At 42.7% G+C, this 18,415-nt stretch overlaps 1 protein-coding gene across 1 annotated transcript; it reads right to left on the minus strand.

The window, feature by feature from the left end:
• Nucleotides 1-636: 636 nt before the first annotated feature.
• ddx21 (DEAD (Asp-Glu-Ala-Asp) box helicase 21) lies at nucleotides 637-10,470 on the minus strand. Its single transcript, XM_061666581.1, has 16 exons — nucleotides 10,316-10,470; nucleotides 8,499-8,729; nucleotides 8,265-8,408; nucleotides 7,997-8,072; nucleotides 7,332-7,510; nucleotides 7,096-7,213; nucleotides 6,726-6,911; nucleotides 6,071-6,216; nucleotides 5,645-5,794; nucleotides 4,684-4,845; nucleotides 4,465-4,584; nucleotides 4,239-4,312; nucleotides 3,916-4,075; nucleotides 3,171-3,305; nucleotides 2,971-3,015; nucleotides 637-1,486 (listed from the first exon to the last, which is right to left on the minus strand). Exons 1-16 carry the CDS (start codon nucleotides 10,394-10,396, stop codon nucleotides 1,253-1,255), a joined length of 2,241 nt encoding a protein of 746 aa, XP_061522565.1. The 5' UTR covers nucleotides 10,397-10,470; the 3' UTR covers nucleotides 637-1,252.
• Nucleotides 10,471-18,415: the final 7,945 nt, after the last annotated feature.

Genomic DNA, 18,415 nt, shown 5'->3' on the forward strand with positions numbered 1-18,415 from the left:
ATTCATATTCATTTAATTTGTTAAACTATATAGTAGGAGGGGGGGAAACCTCATTTTTGTCCCCTTAATATTGACACAAAATGAAAATAATATTTTCTTGGGCCCTCCAATCATATACCACATTCTTCTACTTTCATAAATGTTTGAGACTTATTCCAGTAGATCATATAAGGCCACTCTTAGCCATTCTCAGGTCTTTTCATCTGTTTTGGGACACCACCCTGTTACGAGTTGGCACTCTGCAGCTGAGACCAAGCTTTCTGTCACTTGGCAACCCATTTTGCTCCAGAATGTCTACGTAGTGTTGAGATTTCATTGTATACTGCAGATTCAATACACCCAGTGCAAAGCATCCTCAGAACACACCACAACAGCCTCCTCCAGGTTTCACAATAGGTAAGTGTTCTTTTCGTCACACCTCATTGTCTTTCACACAGCGCTGATGTGCTTTAACTTTGTGTGAAGGTCCCAGAAGCTAATGGCTTGTCAGTGTATTTTCGGCAAATTCAAGTTCTATCAGTTGCCGCGGAATCCATTGTGGGGTTTTCTTTCAAAGGCTACTTACAATATTGCTGTTGTCAGTGTTGTGTGTTTGATGTACAGTATGTATGTTGTTACATTTATTGAAGAAACAACTGTGGTTGACCTTTTTTAATGAACACTTCACTGAAATTAAGAGGAGCAGTCAAACACAGGCAGTAAAAAGAGGCAATTGCAAAGCAATCATCCAATATATTTTGGGGAGAATGTTTTAGTTGAGGTAGGGCAGCACAAGAGACTCCACCACTATAAAGGTTGATAACCATGATCACTCCTCCCCAAGGGTGGGGGTACAAACTATATACCTCCCACATGAGAGCCCCTCGACGCCACTTTTCCCCAAATGCTAAGTAATAAGATGTTCCCGTACACTTAGCGTTCACTTCGGATTTCAGTAAGATATTGATTTGTAAAGTGAACTTTCAATTGTGTCAGTTGAGTTGGAGCTAAGTCTTATAACAAATGGGTGCCATTGGTCCAATGTGAGGTGCTAGTAGATGGTAGTTACTCAGAAAACAGGCATTGCAATTTATTTTCAAAAGAAAGAACCTGCTTATGTGTTATGTTGCACATATGCTTTAAATACATTTTATGAATACCTCACACCATTGTATCATCAAGGGGAGTTTTACCGGCTAAATATGGCTCTTAATTGACAGCCAATAAAAAACACTGCCAGCCCCATTAGTCCAAATGTTTGGCGGTTTAGCGATCAAAACGCTTGGCTGAAACTGCGTTTCTGTCCGCCTCTGTTTCTGCCATTACCGCCGCTGCCTCTGCGGAACCCATTACCACCACGCCTACCGCTTCCCCCAAAACTCCGGCCACCTCGGAATCTTCCTCCTCTTTCTCCTCCTCTGTCGCCGCTATTGTGCTGCTTCTCCTCCAGTTCGGGGAGCTCTGTGGCCACTGTCAACTGCCAACGGCGACAATCTTTCCAGCCCTCCTATTCGACCAACAAGAGGCAACAAGAAAATTGTGAATATGACCACAACTAAACCACTACACAAAATACAGCGGTGCCAAGTTTAATTCATTCCGTGACCACATTTGTAACTCAAAACACACTTACAAATAGAATACGATTACCATTATTCTGTTCTAGCAACCCCCAAAAGCACAAAAAACATGTATAAAGTAACAGTTATAGAATATAAAGAAATAAACCGTGTATAATGATTTCATGCTTTAATCCCTGTTGAACATTGATCCCCTTCTGGTGTGCATGGCTTGGCCACCAGGGGCAGTTTAATACAGACACACACTACCTGAAGACAAAACTGGAACCAATTTGATGACATACCACAAGACCACGGCACTAAGATGCAATATTTATTGCTTTTCCCAGAGGCTAAAGAAAAATGCCTGTGAGTATTGTGGAATCTGTCTAGATGTGTTCGTAACACTTTCTTAAAATAAGTTGTTCAAAGGTTTCTATTATAATTACTGCAACATTGATGACAGTTTTATTAACCAGTCTATCATATTTTGCATTAAGATAGCAGATTTTTGTAAAACAAAATTAAGGGAGTTTTGGTTGATTACACGATTCCCTGTCTAATGTTTAGTTTTCCAGTACACTTCAACAGGCAGTGGAACGCAAGAGCTTGAAGCACTGTTTTTTTTTAATTGTCACCATCTAGCCAACTGCTGCTTGTTGGGAAGTAAGCTGTCACGACAGCTAGCGCTCATAAGTAATTTTTTTGCGCAAACTCAAGAAAAAAAACAAGCAAACAAACAATGAGAGGTACCACTGTACCATAACATTTAAATCATTTTCTATCCATTAAGCTCTTTTAAAAAAATTATGTGCTGGGCGAATCGTTATGACATCCTTGAAGGGCATAGAAATGGGGAATCATCACTGATTCATCTTGAGGAATTTAGTAAAACAATGTAATCCATTAATCATCAAAAAGCTAATTTATAGTTCTTGGCGCACTTGATTGATTTAACAACTTGTGCATCCTAAAAGCGCTGCGAGAGACAAAGTAAATAGGAAGAGAATAAAGTTTGGGCACCTTGAACAAAAAAAAAAAAAAAACATAAATAAGTAAATATTGCACACAGTCGTGGCAAATGAAATCAGTAAGGTTCCCCAAGGCCCCACATTGGCTTTTCAACAACTTTAGTACTTTCCCAGAAGGCCTTTTTAGTGACTGGACTTTACTGTCTTTAGCATGAATTTACATTTGCCATATTTCTTCATATTTTTCAGGCAAAATAGGAATCAGTCAGACAGCGTTATTTTATTTTGTTACTGTTGACCTGCCCACTATTATGTCAAATAGAGCTTCAGTACCTTCATATTCAGACAATTTTTTTCCTGTTTACACAAGGTATTAACAGTGCAATTCTACCCTGCAGGAATTTAACATTCACCATTTTTCTCCTAATTTGTGTGTCGTATGAGAATATATCTGTTCTTACCTGAATCTCCTTGACTTTGTTAAGTGGGACGTCAAAGCAAACACCCTATTGGAAATACATTTGTTAAAATGATGACTTTTTGCTTTTAGGAGGAAAAACCAACATTATTAATATCATCTATGTCAGTGGCTTTCAAAGCGTGGAGACTTTAAAAAGATATTTGAGGAAGGTTGCAAAGCACTGAAGTACACGATATGTACCATTCTCCCTTTGATGAAGGTCATTCTATGGATGTGGTTTTCAATATCCTCTCCGAGCTGTTCTTTGATGTTTTTCCAAGCATAACCCAGATTATGCATCTCCATAGAACATACCAACTGTATGGTGGTGTAACCCTGGAGGAAAAAAAACAGGAAACAACATAATTTCGGAGCTAAACAAGTAAAAAGATTATTAAGAATCACAAATAATTTGCGTAAAATAATCTTCATTGTTCCCTTCCGCTCATCCTCACTAGGGTCGCGGGCGTGCTTGAGTCTATCCCAGCTATCTTCGGGCGAGAGGCGGGGTACACCCTGAACTGGTCGCCGGGCACAGCCAATCGCAGGCCACATAAACAAACAACCATTTGCACTCACATTCACACCTATGGGCAATTTAGAGTCTTCAATTAGCCTGCCCTGCATGTTTTTGGGATGTGGGAGGAAACCGGAGTACCCGGAGAAAAAACATGCAGGCACAGGAAGAACATACAAACTCCACACAGGCAGGCCGGGATTTGAACCCCAGTCCTCAGAACTGTGAGGCAGATGTGTTAACCAGTCGTCCACCATGCCGCCTGCATAAAATAAATACATACATTTTAAAAAGACAAGGTCTGCAGTCTTTATCAATCTCAAATTGTTGCTACCCTCCCAGTCCGCATGGTAGCAGAAACCATCAATACTGATTTGCAGGCTACAAAAGCACAGTAGTTTCATATGCAGTGTGTCCATTTTAACTTACAGCATCAGAGGTGAGCAGTGACCGCTGCTCCAAACTTGTAGCTCCAGAAATGTGTGCCAAGGCAGCAGCCAGCGCGTCCACTGCTCCTTTCTCCTCTATCAGTTTCTCGGCGGACTCTCTGAAGTATTCAATGGCTACCGCTGGAACAGAGTCTAGCAACCTGGATAAAATAATAAAAAACTGATTCAAATATGACAATTCCACATGAGCAGTGTTATATTCCAAAAGACAACAGAAGGAAGTCATTGTTTGAAAATCTCCAGATGCAACACATTTGCCTCCATAATTTGCACAGACTTACTCCTATTATGCTCCGAACACACCTTAGAGCATCCTTGCTCGATGACTTGATGATGTCATTGGCAGTGGGAACACCAACTCGTCTGAACGTGATGCCCTGCATCAAAAGCAAATACATTCACTTTTAACTTCATAATCAACATCTCAGCTTGCCTTGACACAATCAGCAATTGTTTTACTGGAAGTTTCCATGTAGCATCGCTTCTCAAAGCTATTTTGATACTTTTTGGTCTAACGGAGGACACATACAGCTTTGTTTTCCACATAGCGTAGCTGATCCTCCTCTCTCCTCTGGTAGAAACAGATGCACATTCCAGTCCTTCCAGCTCTGCCAGTTCTCCCTGAGCGATGAATGTACGATTCCACATCCTGACAAGTGTAGATGAGATGATGAAAACAGTTTCATTGAAATGTGTAATGGGACAAGTTTACCATGAAATGAAAGTTCAGTTTAACAGCATGTCACACCTTGGGTGGAGAACACTGAACCACCAGGTCAACTTCAGGGATATCTAAACCGCGGGCCGCCACGTTGGTGGCCACCAAAACCTCAAAGGATCCGTTCCGGAAGCCTTTCAGTGTCATTTCCCTCTGTTTCTGAGGAATGTCACCATGGAGGGACTGGGTACTCTGGAGAGATGTTTTATACACACACACACACACACACACACACAACACATGAATATTATACTTCTGAAACAAGCTTAACACAGATGCAAATGGTTGATGAATAAAATTCAATCAGCAATAACTAAAACAAATGAGCTGAGCATCCAAACATTTTTTTTTTTAATGCTGTCACATGACCCACATGGAAAAGATCCAAAACATGACAGTTTCTAACCATTTTGACAAACCAAAATTTCGTTCAAATTAGACTATTGAATTGCATAAACTGTGATGTGGACAGCTCTTAAAACACTCAATGATTCTTGTTAGAGTGAACCCCTTCACCACAGGGAAAGCATTTCACTCACTCGTAGTGTGAAAATCTGCATTAGAGTGACGATATAAAATAAAATTTTAAAAAAATAAATACATTAAAAAAAAAAAAAAACACCACTCGCTTTACATTCATTTAAATTCATTTACACAGTATTTGACATACATACAGTAGTGTCTAACTACATCCATGTGCCTTTAAGAGACAGGGTCTGGTGGGATGGTGTAGGACATCAGCCCACAGCTCATTTTGTGTATGTTTTATTCTTCTCCCAGCATTAAAAAAATGACTGAAAAGTGCATTGGCGACTGTAGCTCTCTTTTCCCACATTTCAGGGCATTACAGTAACTAAATGTAATGTAAAAAACAATACAAAAAGACTGCTTAAGACAAACAAACAAACAAATATAGCAGGGGAACACAGTATTCAGCATAATAATTATGAGATGCAAACTAGTGGCTATATGTTAAGTGCACATGGCTTACCTGTTTGATAGATGTATTCATGGAAAGTTCATTGGCCTCTTTCTTGGTCTCACAGAAGATGATGGTTCGGCCCTGGCTGCCGCTGTACACCTGGATCACGTCTCCTATCACTGCCGCACGCTGTGACCAATGGCAGGCTATGGCCAGATGCTGCATAGAGTAGGCCATGTATATGCTGTTTAGTGACAGTTTATATTTCTGTTGTACAGACTAGGGATGGGCATCTGACCATAGGGAAAATTAAATCAATCAATTGTTTAATGGGAACTAATTAAAATCTTCATCTGAACTCGTTGAGCAGACAAGTTGCCATAGCAGAGGCCTGCGTCGCTGTAGCTCATGTTGTCCTACAGACCGCAAAGTATGACCCTCCTAACCCACAACACTTCACTTGCTTTGACTATATGGGCACACACCCACACTTACTTCCACAGTTGTTGCGGTTTTCTGTGTTTTCTTGCCAATCAGGTCAACATGCTTGCAATCGGGCCTCATGTATTTCTTGGCCACATTGTAGACCCATGGGGGGCAGGTGGCCGAAAACAGGAGAGTCTGGGGGTTGGAATCGCCATCTGGTGTGGAACGCACACACAATAGGCACTGTTGTCATCTTCAGAAAACAATTGCTTTTTTACATCTCAATTTTAATAGTGGTACACTTACTTTTTCACTCCAATCTTAAAATGTTACTTTAAAATTGCCTTTAAAGCTAAGAAATTTTGATGCAACAGGTTAAACCTGAAACTGATCAACTCCATTAAAATATCTGAGGTGGAAGAACATCTCAAAATGGACTGTTCATCAATGTAATCATAAAAAGGGCATGATTACCATGTTTTGGATGTAATTATCACTAATACAATTCATGAGACAACCTGTATTGGTTACACTGTCCTCAACTAACGCTGCAAACATTTACAGCACTAAACATGACTACTTGCCTTTTCAAAAACTGTTTTTCATATCTCAAAGAACGAACAATTTTCTGAATGCTGAACATCAGATTTTCTCATGGTTGAATTTAAATTCGCTAAACTTTCATTTCAGCATTTTACATCTAAATCAAACAGTAAACGAATACCTTTCTTATAGGAGGAGGCTAGAATTTCTTCCACTTGCTCAGCAAATCCCATGTCCAGCATTTGGTCCACTTCATCCAGAACCACATGCTGCAGTTTTGTGAGGTCAAGTTTATGATTCTGAATGTTATCTTTAATACGACCAGGAGTTCCAACCAAGATATCAATCCCATTACGGATAGCTTCAACTGTAAGAAGGGAAAGAAAAAAAAGAACATTCATAGCTGTTAGTAGCATAACAACAAAAGACCTGCACAAAATAAGTATTTTTTTTTCATTGGTGTCTTTTTTTAGTTTGCTATTGAACTAGTACTTCAACACTTTACACCCAACTAGATTTTAAGTGTGCGTGCATGTTTGCAGAAGACTTACTCTGTGGGTTGTACGAGCTGCCTCCATAGAAACAGCAAATGTTCACTTTCCTGGCGACGTCTTTGAAGTCCTTAGTGACCTGGATAGCCAACTCTCTGGTGGGCGCTAACACCAACACCTGCAGACGGATGTGGGAAAAAAATCATTCAATACAAATATTTTAACAGGTTCTGATCTCTCTGTGATAAGGTCAAAGGACACGATAACAGCAAAATAATGTTTTAAAGTGTGCACACCTTGGGAGGACGGCCTCTTGCCCGCTCCAATCCATCCATCTGGAGCTTCTCCACCAGTGGGATGGCAAAGGAAAAAGTCTTTCCTGTTCCTGTGCGGGCTTGGGCAAGTACATCATGCCCATCATATACAGAATCAAACGTCTGGACCTGAATGTCAAAAAGGTAAGAAACTCCCCGAGCTGAAAGAATGAGAGAAATGACAGCATGAAGGCCAAGAAAAAAATGGGATGGCAGAGCACAGAAACTGATTACCAAGTGATCGTAACAGACAAGCAGTAATGAGTCTTTGGTTCGTTTCCACCGCAAGTTAGTGTAACTCCTAGGGATGTCACAATATTCACTGTATCACAATATCGCTGCCTACTGCCTGTCAAGTGGGTTTGATGGGCGAGAATAAGAGATATACATTGCATGATGCGCACAGGGGAACAGAAGTGCCTGACCAGTTCAGGGGTAAACCGCCTCTCACCCAAAGTCGGCTGGGATAGGCTCCAACTCACCTGCGGCCCGAGTGAGGCTAAGTTGTTCAGAAAATGGATGGATGGATCCTTTATTCAAAAACTAACTTCTGGATCAAATACAGGCGCCACGCAGCCATGCAACAATTCACACTAGTTTTTGACAGCAGTTTTTGTGTAGTGCATGAAAGTAGACGGGATTGGTACCTTTAAGTTTTTGAATGGTGCCTTCAGAGATTCGGAAGTTGGAGAAGGCTCCTTCTTTCTGCTCAGGCGTTTCCTCCTAAACAATTAGAAACCGTAAATTAAATGAGACAGCTTTCGAAATGAAGAAAAAAAAAAAAGACTAAATGAGAAGGTCAATGATGTGAAAATTAAATGACCTCCAGTTAAATATTTAGGAGAAAACAAACTATTAAAGACTACTGTTACTTCTGTACAAGTATGACATCTTAACAGAAATATATAGAATTACCAGTCTTAAAGTTTCTTTTTCACTCTCACTGGTTGAGTCGTCTGACTGAGATGGTGTCTGGTTGGGGGTTGGAGCTGGTGTCTCTGGCATGGAATGTCCGTTGATTTCAGCTTCAACGACTGCTTTCTTTTGCTTCTTTTTCATCTAAAACCAAGAAAATGTAAAAACAAAGAAAAAAACAGGATTACAATTTGGTTTCGTTACACCACTTTGTAAGACTACACCAGTACTAACCTCCTCCTTGACTGCTTCTGTGCTCTTTTTCTTCTTTTTCGTTGGTGGCTCAGAAATATCAGTGTGGCCATTCGCGTCGGTGGCTTCATCTATTTGGCCAATGACTTGGTCCTCTGCCGGCTTGTCTTTTTTCTTTTTCTTTTTTGGTACAGGACTTTCACAGTCCGGCTCTTCTTCTTCCTCCTGCATCTTCTTCTTCTTCTTCAGTTTCTTGCCATCCTTGGATTTGATCTTTATGTTTAGAAAATAGCATTTAATTGGTTAAAGATCTTTAGTCCACATTCTTGCATGACTATGCTCTTTAAAAGGTGCAGTAAAAAAAAAAAGGAAAAATAATAAACGTAAAATAAGCATAAAACGGGTAACACTAATAAAGTCAGCAAATAAGTTCACTGATCAATTTAAAGGACTAGACTAACCCACGTTACCCTTTCGGGCTGTGCCAACCAGCCACAGAGAGGGGCCCCGGTGACCCGCGTCCGGGCAAGGGAAACCTATATCCATTTGTTTCTTTCTTCATAGGGTTTTTTGGAGCCGTGCTTTGTCTGGTCCCTCACCTAGGACCTGTTTGCCATGGGTGACCCTACCAGGGGCGTGAAGCCCCAGACAACTTAGCTCCAAGGATCATTGGGACACACAAACCCCTTTACCACTAAAAGGTGACAGCTTCCAGGAGGGGCTTTAAAAGAAGAAGAATCACCTTTATTGTCATGAACATGCATGTATGCATGACAATAAATGTGATTAATATACCTATAAAAATTTTTTTTTTTTTTTACAAGGGTGACAATAGAATTTTGGTTTGTTCACAACATAATAGAGTAATCTATCACTAATGCAAAACAACAATTGGTTTTATTCTTACTAGAACGCGTTTAAGGTCAGACTTCAAGGCCAGAAGAAATACACAGCATCATACTTCTAATGCAAAATCTCATCGTTATTGTTTTGATTGTTTTACAGTTTAAAAAAAAAATGTTTGTTTGCAACATAAAATAGACTAATTTACCACTAATGCAAAACAACATGGTATTTTTCTTTTACCAGAACTCTTTTATGGTCAGACTTAAAAGACAAAAAAGTTTGTTCACAGCATAATACTGTAATCTACCCAATGAAAAAAATCACGGTTATAGTTTTTTCTTAGAATAAAAACATGCTTCACGAGGCTGCCAGTAGAAATTAAGATTGTTTGCAACAATAGACTTCAATCTACCTCTAACGCAAATTACTATGGTTATGGCGTTTCAGTTACAAAAAAAACAAAGATTTCACAAATAAAATTTAGGCAAATTCCTGATAAGCATTTGTTGCGACATACCGCCATCGCAAAGATGTGACAAATGCTGATCTTCAATAACCACTAAAATTACAAATACGTATGTCCTACTTCCTATTTTTTTAATGGGTCGTAACGGTAACGTCCTCAGAATGCGACGAAAACGCAGCTCCACTGTGCTCGTGTACGTTGAGAAAGATTTTCCGCAGTCGACTTCCGGTGTCCGCATGGTTTAAAGATCTGCTCTTCACTAGGCCTTTCAACGTGATCTTCTTGCTAGGCTACAATGCTAATGTGTGTGCAACCCTAACTCGGCGACAAAAAGACGTTTTCTGACTTTATATTGTTGTTATGCGCAATACTCAGAACATTTGGTCTAATAGCCGCGTTTTTTCGAGAGCTAATTCTGACCAAACGTGTCACATTTTGGCTGGCCGTTAATCCAAAATTGTATGTAGCATGCCGCACCACATGTTGTCAAGTGTGGAAGCAGTCGGGAACACGACGCATTCACGAGCTATTTGGATTTAAAAGTCACCTTTGACGGCTTAAGGTCCGCGGCGGTGTCAATCTCTTCGTCCATGCCTTTGATAACTTCAACAACGTCTTTAGACTTCATTTTTTTCTCCCAGGTGGAATCCTGCTTTGTGAACACACGCAAACCCGCGGCCACGCGGATGGAAAAGAACGAGCAGGGTCCGCGCGCACGAGAAGCTGAGCCGAGCATAGAAATAGGCGCGATAGATCGCCTAAAGCAAGGCAGGGGAATAACTTGTAAAAGGAAATAAAAACAAGTGATCCCTTGGCTACTTCAAAAGAGCCCTCAAACAACTTGCTCAGTTACACACCAATTTGTATTTATTTTAATTATCTAATTTTGGGTCATTTTAAGTTATTAATAATTATAAATCGCTCTTTTGCAGCTGCTGCTGCCATTGTTTTTCAAGCTCATGCGCCTGAAAGGATTTTTTTTTATATATATCATAGAGTAAATAGTACCTAAATAGTACCTACAAAACACTGATATACTGTATAATTAAAAATAATTGGACAATTAATATTTCTATATTGTATACTTTTCACTTACTGAACACAAAAGTAAAGGTATCAAGAACCACAAACAAGGAGTGAGTGAAGGTGGATGCAATGAAGGCCTGGCAAAGCATCTCCTGGGAGGAAAACATAAATTGGTGACAGGACGTCCATGGATTGCAGCCTTAAATTCAGAGCACCACAAGGATTGGCCACATAAAAAGCTTGGCTGATGTACAAATGTAAAGCATTGTTCCCTTCCAGATGTATCTGTAAAGTGGAAATTATGAAGGCTGGTATGACCCATGTAAAATGCAAATTACTGCACAGTACAGTATGTGATGTAAACGTGGTGGTGACGTCTGAATTTATTGAACATCACAAACATGCACTGTTTTCACACACATTTAATTATCCTGCTTTAGTAACTTTTTTAGGGGGCGGGGGTTGTTGTTTATAATACACCTGCATAATAAGAAAATAATTCTATTTTTTTAACATCTTGTCGCCAAATATGTCACAACATTTCTGTATTTGGTTATAGTTTGCGCTCTGCACTGCATTATACTGAGAGTTGTTTCTAATATTATGTCTTTGGCAACTAAAGGTCATATAATATATATGACAATAATATATATATATACACAGTGGGTGCGGAAAGTTTTCAGACCCCCTTAAATTTTTCACTCTTTGTTATATTGCAGCCATTTGTTAAAATCATTTGTTATATTTTTCCCTCATTAATGTACACACAGCACCCCATATTGACAGAAAAAAAAATTAATTGTTCAAATGTTTGCTGAAATGTTTTCAGAAAAACTGAAATATCACAAAGCCATAAGTATTCAGACCCTTTGCTGTGACACTCATATATTTAACTCAGGTGCTGTCCATTTCTTCTGATCATCCTTAAACTGGTTCTATACCTTCTTTGGAGTCCAGCTGTGCTTGATTATACTGATTGGACTTGATTAGGAAAGCCACACACCTGTCTATATAAGACCTTACAGTTCACAGTGCATGTCAGAGCAAATGAGAATCATGAGGTTAAAGGAACTAACTGAAGAGCTCAGTGACAGAATTCTGGCAAGGCACAGATCTGGCCAAGGCTACAAAAAAATTCTGCTGCACTTAAGGTTCCTAAGACCACAGTGGCCGCCATAATCCTTAAATGGGAGACGTTTGGGACGATAAGAACCATTTCTTGACCTGGCCTTCCGGCCAAACGGAGCAATCGGGGGAGAAGAGCTTTGGTGAGAGAGGTAAAGAAGAACCCAAAGATCACTGTGGCTGAGCTCCAGAGATGCAGTCGGGAGCTTGGAGAAAGTTCTAGAAAGTCAACCATCATTGCAGCCCTCTACCAGTCGGGGCTTTATGGCAGAGTGGCCCGACGGAAGCCTCTCCTCAGTGCAAGGCACATGAAAGCCCGCTTGAAGTTTGCTTAAAAAAAACACCTGAAGGCCTCCAAGATGGTGAGAAATAGGATTCTCTGGTCTGATGAGACCAAGATAGAAATTGTGGGCCTTAATTTTAAGTGGCACTGCTCATCACCTGGCCAATGCAGTCCCAACAGTGAAGCATGGTGTGGTGGCAGCATCATGCTGTGGGTGTGTTTTTGAGCTGCAGGGACAGGACGACTGGTTCCAATCAAAGAAAAGTTTAATGCGGCCAAGTACGGTGATATTCTGGATGAAAACCTTCTCCAGAGTGCTCAGAACCTCAGACGAGGCTGAAGGTTCACCTTAAAAAAAAGACAATGACCCTAAGCACACAGCTAAAATACCAAAGGAGGGGCTTCAGAACAACTCCGTGACTGTTTTTGAATGGCCCAGACAGAGCCCTTATTTAAACCCAATTGAGAATCTCTGGAAAGACCTGAAAATGGGTGCCCACCACCATAGTTCACCATCCAACCTGACAGAACTGGAGAGGATCTGCAAGGAGGAATGGCAGATATCTAATAGATGATGATATATATATGTGTGTGTGTGTGTGTATATATATATATATGTATATATATATATATATATATATATATATATATATATCTAATGCTGTATTTTTGCTGACATTGTTTAGTTGACAGAGACAAAATATTAGACACAGCTCTCAGTGTAATGCAGTGCACATTTAGAGTTGATACACATGCCTATTCAAAAAGTTCAACCTTGGTGTAATCGGACGATAACTTGGCCTTTATTCCAAAAGGTATGTTTGGCACAAACACAACACTGCTCATGATATATTATAAATCATTCATCCCTCCATCCATTTTCTGCTTCTCCTCACTAGGGTCGCGGGTGTGCTGGAGCCTATCCCAGCTATCATTGGGCAGGAGGCGGGGTACACCCTGAACTGGTTGCCAGCCAATCGCAGGGCACATACAAATAAACAACCATTCGCACTCACATTCACACCTACGGGCAATTTAGAGTTGTCAATTAACGTACCATGCATGTTTTTGGGATGTGGGAGGAAACCGGAGTGCCCGGAGAAAACCCACGCAGGCACAAGGAGAACATGCAAACTCCACACAGGTGGGGCCGGGGATTGAACCCAGGTCCTCAGAACTGTGAGGCAGACGCTCTAACCAGTCGTATACCATGCCGCCTATTATAAATCCAGCCATTTTGAACACCGCTTATCCTGGTTAGGGTCGTGGGGCGCTGGAGCCTATCCCAACTGACTTCGGGCGAAAGGCGGACTACACCCTGAACTGGTCGCCAGTCAGTCGCAGGGCACATATAGACACGGACAACCATTCGCACCCACATTCACACCGTCACTGAGTGGGAACTGAACCCACACTGCCTGCACAAAAGTCAGGCGAGTGTACCATTACACCATCAGTGACCTATTATAAATCATATAAATAAAATTAATAAAATACACAACTGGCGGCACGGTGGACGACTGGTTAGAGCGTCAGCCTCACAGTTCTGGAGACCGGGGTTCAATCCCCGGCCCCGCCTGTGTGGAGTTTGCATGTTCTCCCCGTGCCTGCGTGGGTTTTCTCCGGGCACTCCGGTTTCCTCCCACATCCCAAAAAACATGCATTAATTGGAGACTCTAAATTGCCCGTAGGCATGACTGTGAGTGCGAATGGTTGTTTGTTTGTATGTGCCCTGCGATTGGCTGGCAACCAGTTCAGGGTGTACCCCGCCTCCTGCCCGATGATAGCTGGGATAGGCTACAGCACGCCCGCGACCCTAGAGAGGAGAAGCGGCTCAGAAAATGGATGGATGGAAAATAAACAACTGAGATATTGTGTGTGTACGCACGCTCATAACTGGGGATGCGGCTGTGTTCAGGATTATCACATTCAAACAGAATCAACACACACCTGACACCTATAAAGTGCCTCTGATTAACACCAAATACATGTCAGATGTTCTAGCAGGCTTTTCCTGAAATTGTTTTGTTTACTATCAGGGGCCTAAAGGTTTTGTGTTAATACTGACTGCTATTGTGAACTGTTTATAATTCCATCTACCATCACTCAGCCTTCAGTTCCAGTTGAAGAAAAACAACCCCAAATAATGATGCTGCCGCTACCATGCTATACTTTAGGTATGGTGTTTTTTTCGTTTTTTTTCTTGTCATGAGCAGTGTTGTGTTTGTGCCAAACATTCCTTTTGGAATAAAGGCCAAAAACGTCAACCTTGGTTTCTTTGGACCATAACAAAATCTTCCAGACACAAGTTGGAAAATGTGTTATTGTCCAATGGAACCAAGGTTGAACTTTTTGATAGGCATGTGTATCTACTCTAAATGTGCACTTGGATGTTGCACCAAATGTGCACTGCATTATACGGAGAGCTGTTTCTAATATTTTGTCTTTGGCAACTAAATAAAGTCAGTAAAAATCCAGTATTAGAAATATATACAAATGGCGAGCAGGTGTGGGTATACTTATTTCCCCCCCGGCTCGGCGCCTGTATGTTGGGGTTCACCCCGGTGGACGAGAGGGTAGCCTCCCTCCGCCTTCGGGTGGGGGGACGGGTCCTCACTGCTGTTTGTGCCTATGGACCAAACAGCAGTTCAGAGTACCCACCCTTTTTGGAGTCCTTAGAGGAGGTGCTGGAGAGCGCTGCCGCTGGGGACTCCATCGTTCTGCTGGGGGACTTCAATGCTCACGTGGTCAATGACAGTGAGACCTGGAAGGGAGTGATTGGGAGTAACCCCCCCCCGATCAGAACCCGAGTCGATGATCGACTTTGCGGTCGTGTCATTGGACTTGCAGCTGCATGTCTTGGACACTCGGATGAAGAGAGGGGCGGAGCTGTCAACTGATCACCAGCTTGTGGTGAGTTGGCTCCGATGGTGGGGGAAGATGCCAGTCCGACGTGGCAGGCCCAAACGTATTGTGAGAGTCTGCTGGGAATGTCTGACAGAATCCCCTGTCAGAAGGAGTTTCAACTCCCACCTCAGACAGAACTTCACCCACGTCCTGGGAGAGGCGGGGAATATTGAGTCCGAGCGGACCATGCTCCGCGCCTCTATTGCCGAGGCGACCGACCGCAGGCTGGCCAACCGGAATGCGGCTTTGGTGGTCGCTGAGGAAAAAATCTGGGTGTGGGAGGATTTCGGTGAGGCTATGGAGAACGACTTCCGGACGGCTTCGAGGAAATTCTGGTCCACCATCCGGCGTCTCAGGAGGGGGAAACAGTGCACCATCAACACTGTGTATAGTGGGGATGGGGCGCTGCTGTCCTTGACTCGGGACGTTGTGAATCGGTGGGGAGAATACTTCGAAGACCTCCTCAATTCCACCGACACGCCTTCCCATGAGGGAGCAGAGTCTGGGTTCTCTGAGGCGGGCTCTCCTATCTCTGGGGTTGAGGTCACCGAGGTGGTTAAAAAGCTCCTCGGTGGCAGGGCCCCGGGGGTGGATGAGATTCGCCCGGAGTTCCTCAAGGCTCTCTATGTTGTGGGGTTGTCCTGGTTGACACGCCTCTGCAACATCGCGTGGACATCGGGGACAGTGCCTCTGGATTGGCTGACTGGAGTGGTGGTCCCCCTTTTTAAGAAGGGGGACCGGAGGGTGTCTTCCAACTACAGGGGGATCACACTCCTCAACCTCCCTGGTAAGGTCTATTCAGGAGTGCTGGAGAGGAGGGTCCGCCTGGATTTCGAATCTCAGATTCAGGAGGAGCAGTGTGGTTTTCGTTCTGGCCGTGGAACAGTGGACCAGCTCTTCACCCTCGGCAGGGTCCTCGAGGGTGCATGGGAGTTTGCCCAACCAGTCTATGTGTTTTGTGGACTTGGAGAAGGCGTTCGACCGTGTCCCTCGTGGAGTCCTGTGGGGGGTGTTTCGGGAGTATGGGGTACCGAACCACCTGATAAGGGCTGTTCGGTCCCTGTACGACCGGAGTCAGCGTTTGGTACGCATTGCCGGCAGTCAATCGGACTCGTTTCCAGTGCGGGTTGGACTCCACCAAGGCTGCCCTTTGTCACCGATTCTGTTCATAGCTTTTATGGACAAGGCAGCCGAGGCTTAGAGGGGGTCCGGTTTGGTGGCCTCAGTATTGCATCTCTGCTTTTTGCAGATGATGTGGTTCTGTTGGCTTCACCAGGCCGTGATCTCCAACTCTCACTGGAGCGGTTCGCAGCCGAGTCTGAAGCGGCTGGGATGAGAATCAGCACCTCTAAATCTGAGACCATGGTCCTTAGTCGGAAAAGGGTGGAGTGGCCTCTCCAGGTCGGTGGTTTGAGATCCTTCCCCAAGTGGAGGAGTTCAAATATCTTGGGGTCTTGTTCACGAGTGAGGGAGATCGACAGTCGGATCGGTGCAGCGTCCAAAGTGATGCGGACTTTGTATCGGTCTGTTGTGGTGAAGAAGGAGCTAAGCCAAAAGGCAAACCTCTCAATTTACCGGTCGAGCTACATTCCTATCCTCACCTATGGTCACGAGCTGTGGGTCGTGACCAAAAGAACGAGATCCCGGATACAAGCGGCCGAAATGAGTTTCCTCCGCAGACTGTCCGGGCTCTCCCTTAGAGATAAGGTGAGAAGCTTGGACATCCGGGAGGGGCTCAGAGTAGAGCAGCTGCTCCTTCGCATTGAGAGGAGCCAGCTGAGGTGGCTCGGGCATCTGTTTAGGATACCTCCCGGACGCCTCCCTGGTGAGGTGTTCCGGGCACGTTCCACTGGGAGGAGACCCAGGACACGACCCAGGACACGTTGGAGAGACTACGTCTCTCGGCTTGCCTGGGAACGCCTCAGGATCCCCTCGGAAGAGCTTGAGGAAGTGGCTGGGGAGAGGGAAGTCTGGGGTTCCCTGCTGAGGCTGCTGCATCTTCCGCTTATCCGACCTCGGATAAGCGGAAGACAATGGATGGATGGATATACAAACATAAATAAATATATATTTTCAAATATGCAGCTTCTCGTAGTTTCTTTTTCCACCTGTTTCTGTATAAATCTATTTTCTGGTCCATGTATAGATTATTTGAAATCAGTTGGCCACAGGGGAGGAGTCGTTACTTTAATTAGAATATTATATACATTGAATTTATTCCCTGTTATGGCCAGTGAGGATTAATACACAATAACAGTGTATATTTTAGCATATATCAATAACTACTAACAGTACAAAACTACAGCCATTTCTAACAAATAAATAAAATGCTAAGGAATACAGTAAACAACATTCGTTAAAGTTGCTTAAATTTGAAACTTGGAAGTGATTTACTTGTACAGATTTTGCTCTGCATGTACTATGAGTTTACTGTGTGGCCATAGCAGACTTGATGCTAAAATACCTTAAGTGGTGGAGCCTCCATCTTTTTTTGTTAAACTGTATTTATGTATGTACTAAAGGAAATATTCGCTTTTAGTGTCAAGTAAAAGTGGCTTTTAACTTGTGGGTGTTTCCTGTTGCCCTGATGAACTAATTGGACAATGAGTGGTCTCAACTAATATATCTTTTCTAAGGATTATTTTGGTATTCACTATTTTTGTACTAGTATCTCAATAGATGACATTGTATCAAACAATTGTTTAGTGTGGTAAAATCTCTTTTGTGTATAGTTAGCCTCATAGCATAATTGCCAAGGTCATTTTTGAACATTTCCAGAAAACAGAGAAAAAACAAAGAGTCCAGTTGCCTCAATCCTTCAGCATTTGCAGATTAACATGACCCAGATGACTGAGAATCTACAAAGAAAAACAAAAGTTTTAGCAAGCACAATGGTACTTTTATTAATATTGTGAGAGTAAGTTAAAAAATATACTTGGGCAACAATGCTATTAGGGTGATGATATCAGTTGTAAATTCCAGTTTTTTGTTTTGTCAATCAAGTAATAACTAGGCACCGCGGTAGACGAGCGGTTAGCACGTCTCATTATTCTGCGGTTGGGGGTTTGAATCCGGGTTTCGACCTTCCTGTGAGGAGTTTGCATGTGCTCACCACGCTTATGATACGGGAGCAGCATGGCTCAGGTGGTAGCGTGGTCGTCTCCCAACCCAACGATTATAGGTTCGATCCTCGGCCGTGGTGACCATGTTCAAGTGTCCTTGAGCAAGATACTGAACCCTCAGTTGCATCTTGAGGTGAATGAGGAGTGTTAAAGCGCTTTGAGTACCTTGAAGGTAGAAAAGCGC

The sequence above is a fragment of the Phycodurus eques genome, chromosome 2, assembly GCF_024500275.1.
Source record: "Phycodurus eques isolate BA_2022a chromosome 2, UOR_Pequ_1.1, whole genome shotgun sequence".
Lineage (NCBI taxonomy): Eukaryota > Metazoa > Chordata > Actinopteri > Syngnathiformes > Syngnathidae > Phycodurus > Phycodurus eques.

What these genes read in the sequence shown, in the direction of transcription:
- ddx21 (XM_061666581.1), bottom strand. Translation starts at nt 10,396, where the DNA reads ATGAAGTCTAAAGACGTTGTTGAAGTTATCAAAGGCATGGACGAAGAG. An exon ending in CAGCTCGTACAACCCACAGA is followed by an intron (nt 6,912 to 7,095) that starts GTAAGTCTTCTG and finishes CCCTTCTTACAG; the next exon opens with TTGAAGCTATCCGTAATGGG. An exon ending in CACTGCTCACCTCTGATGCT is followed by an intron (nt 3,306 to 3,915) that starts GTAAGTTAAAAT and finishes TTTTTCCTCCAG; the next exon opens with GGTTACACCACCATACAGTT.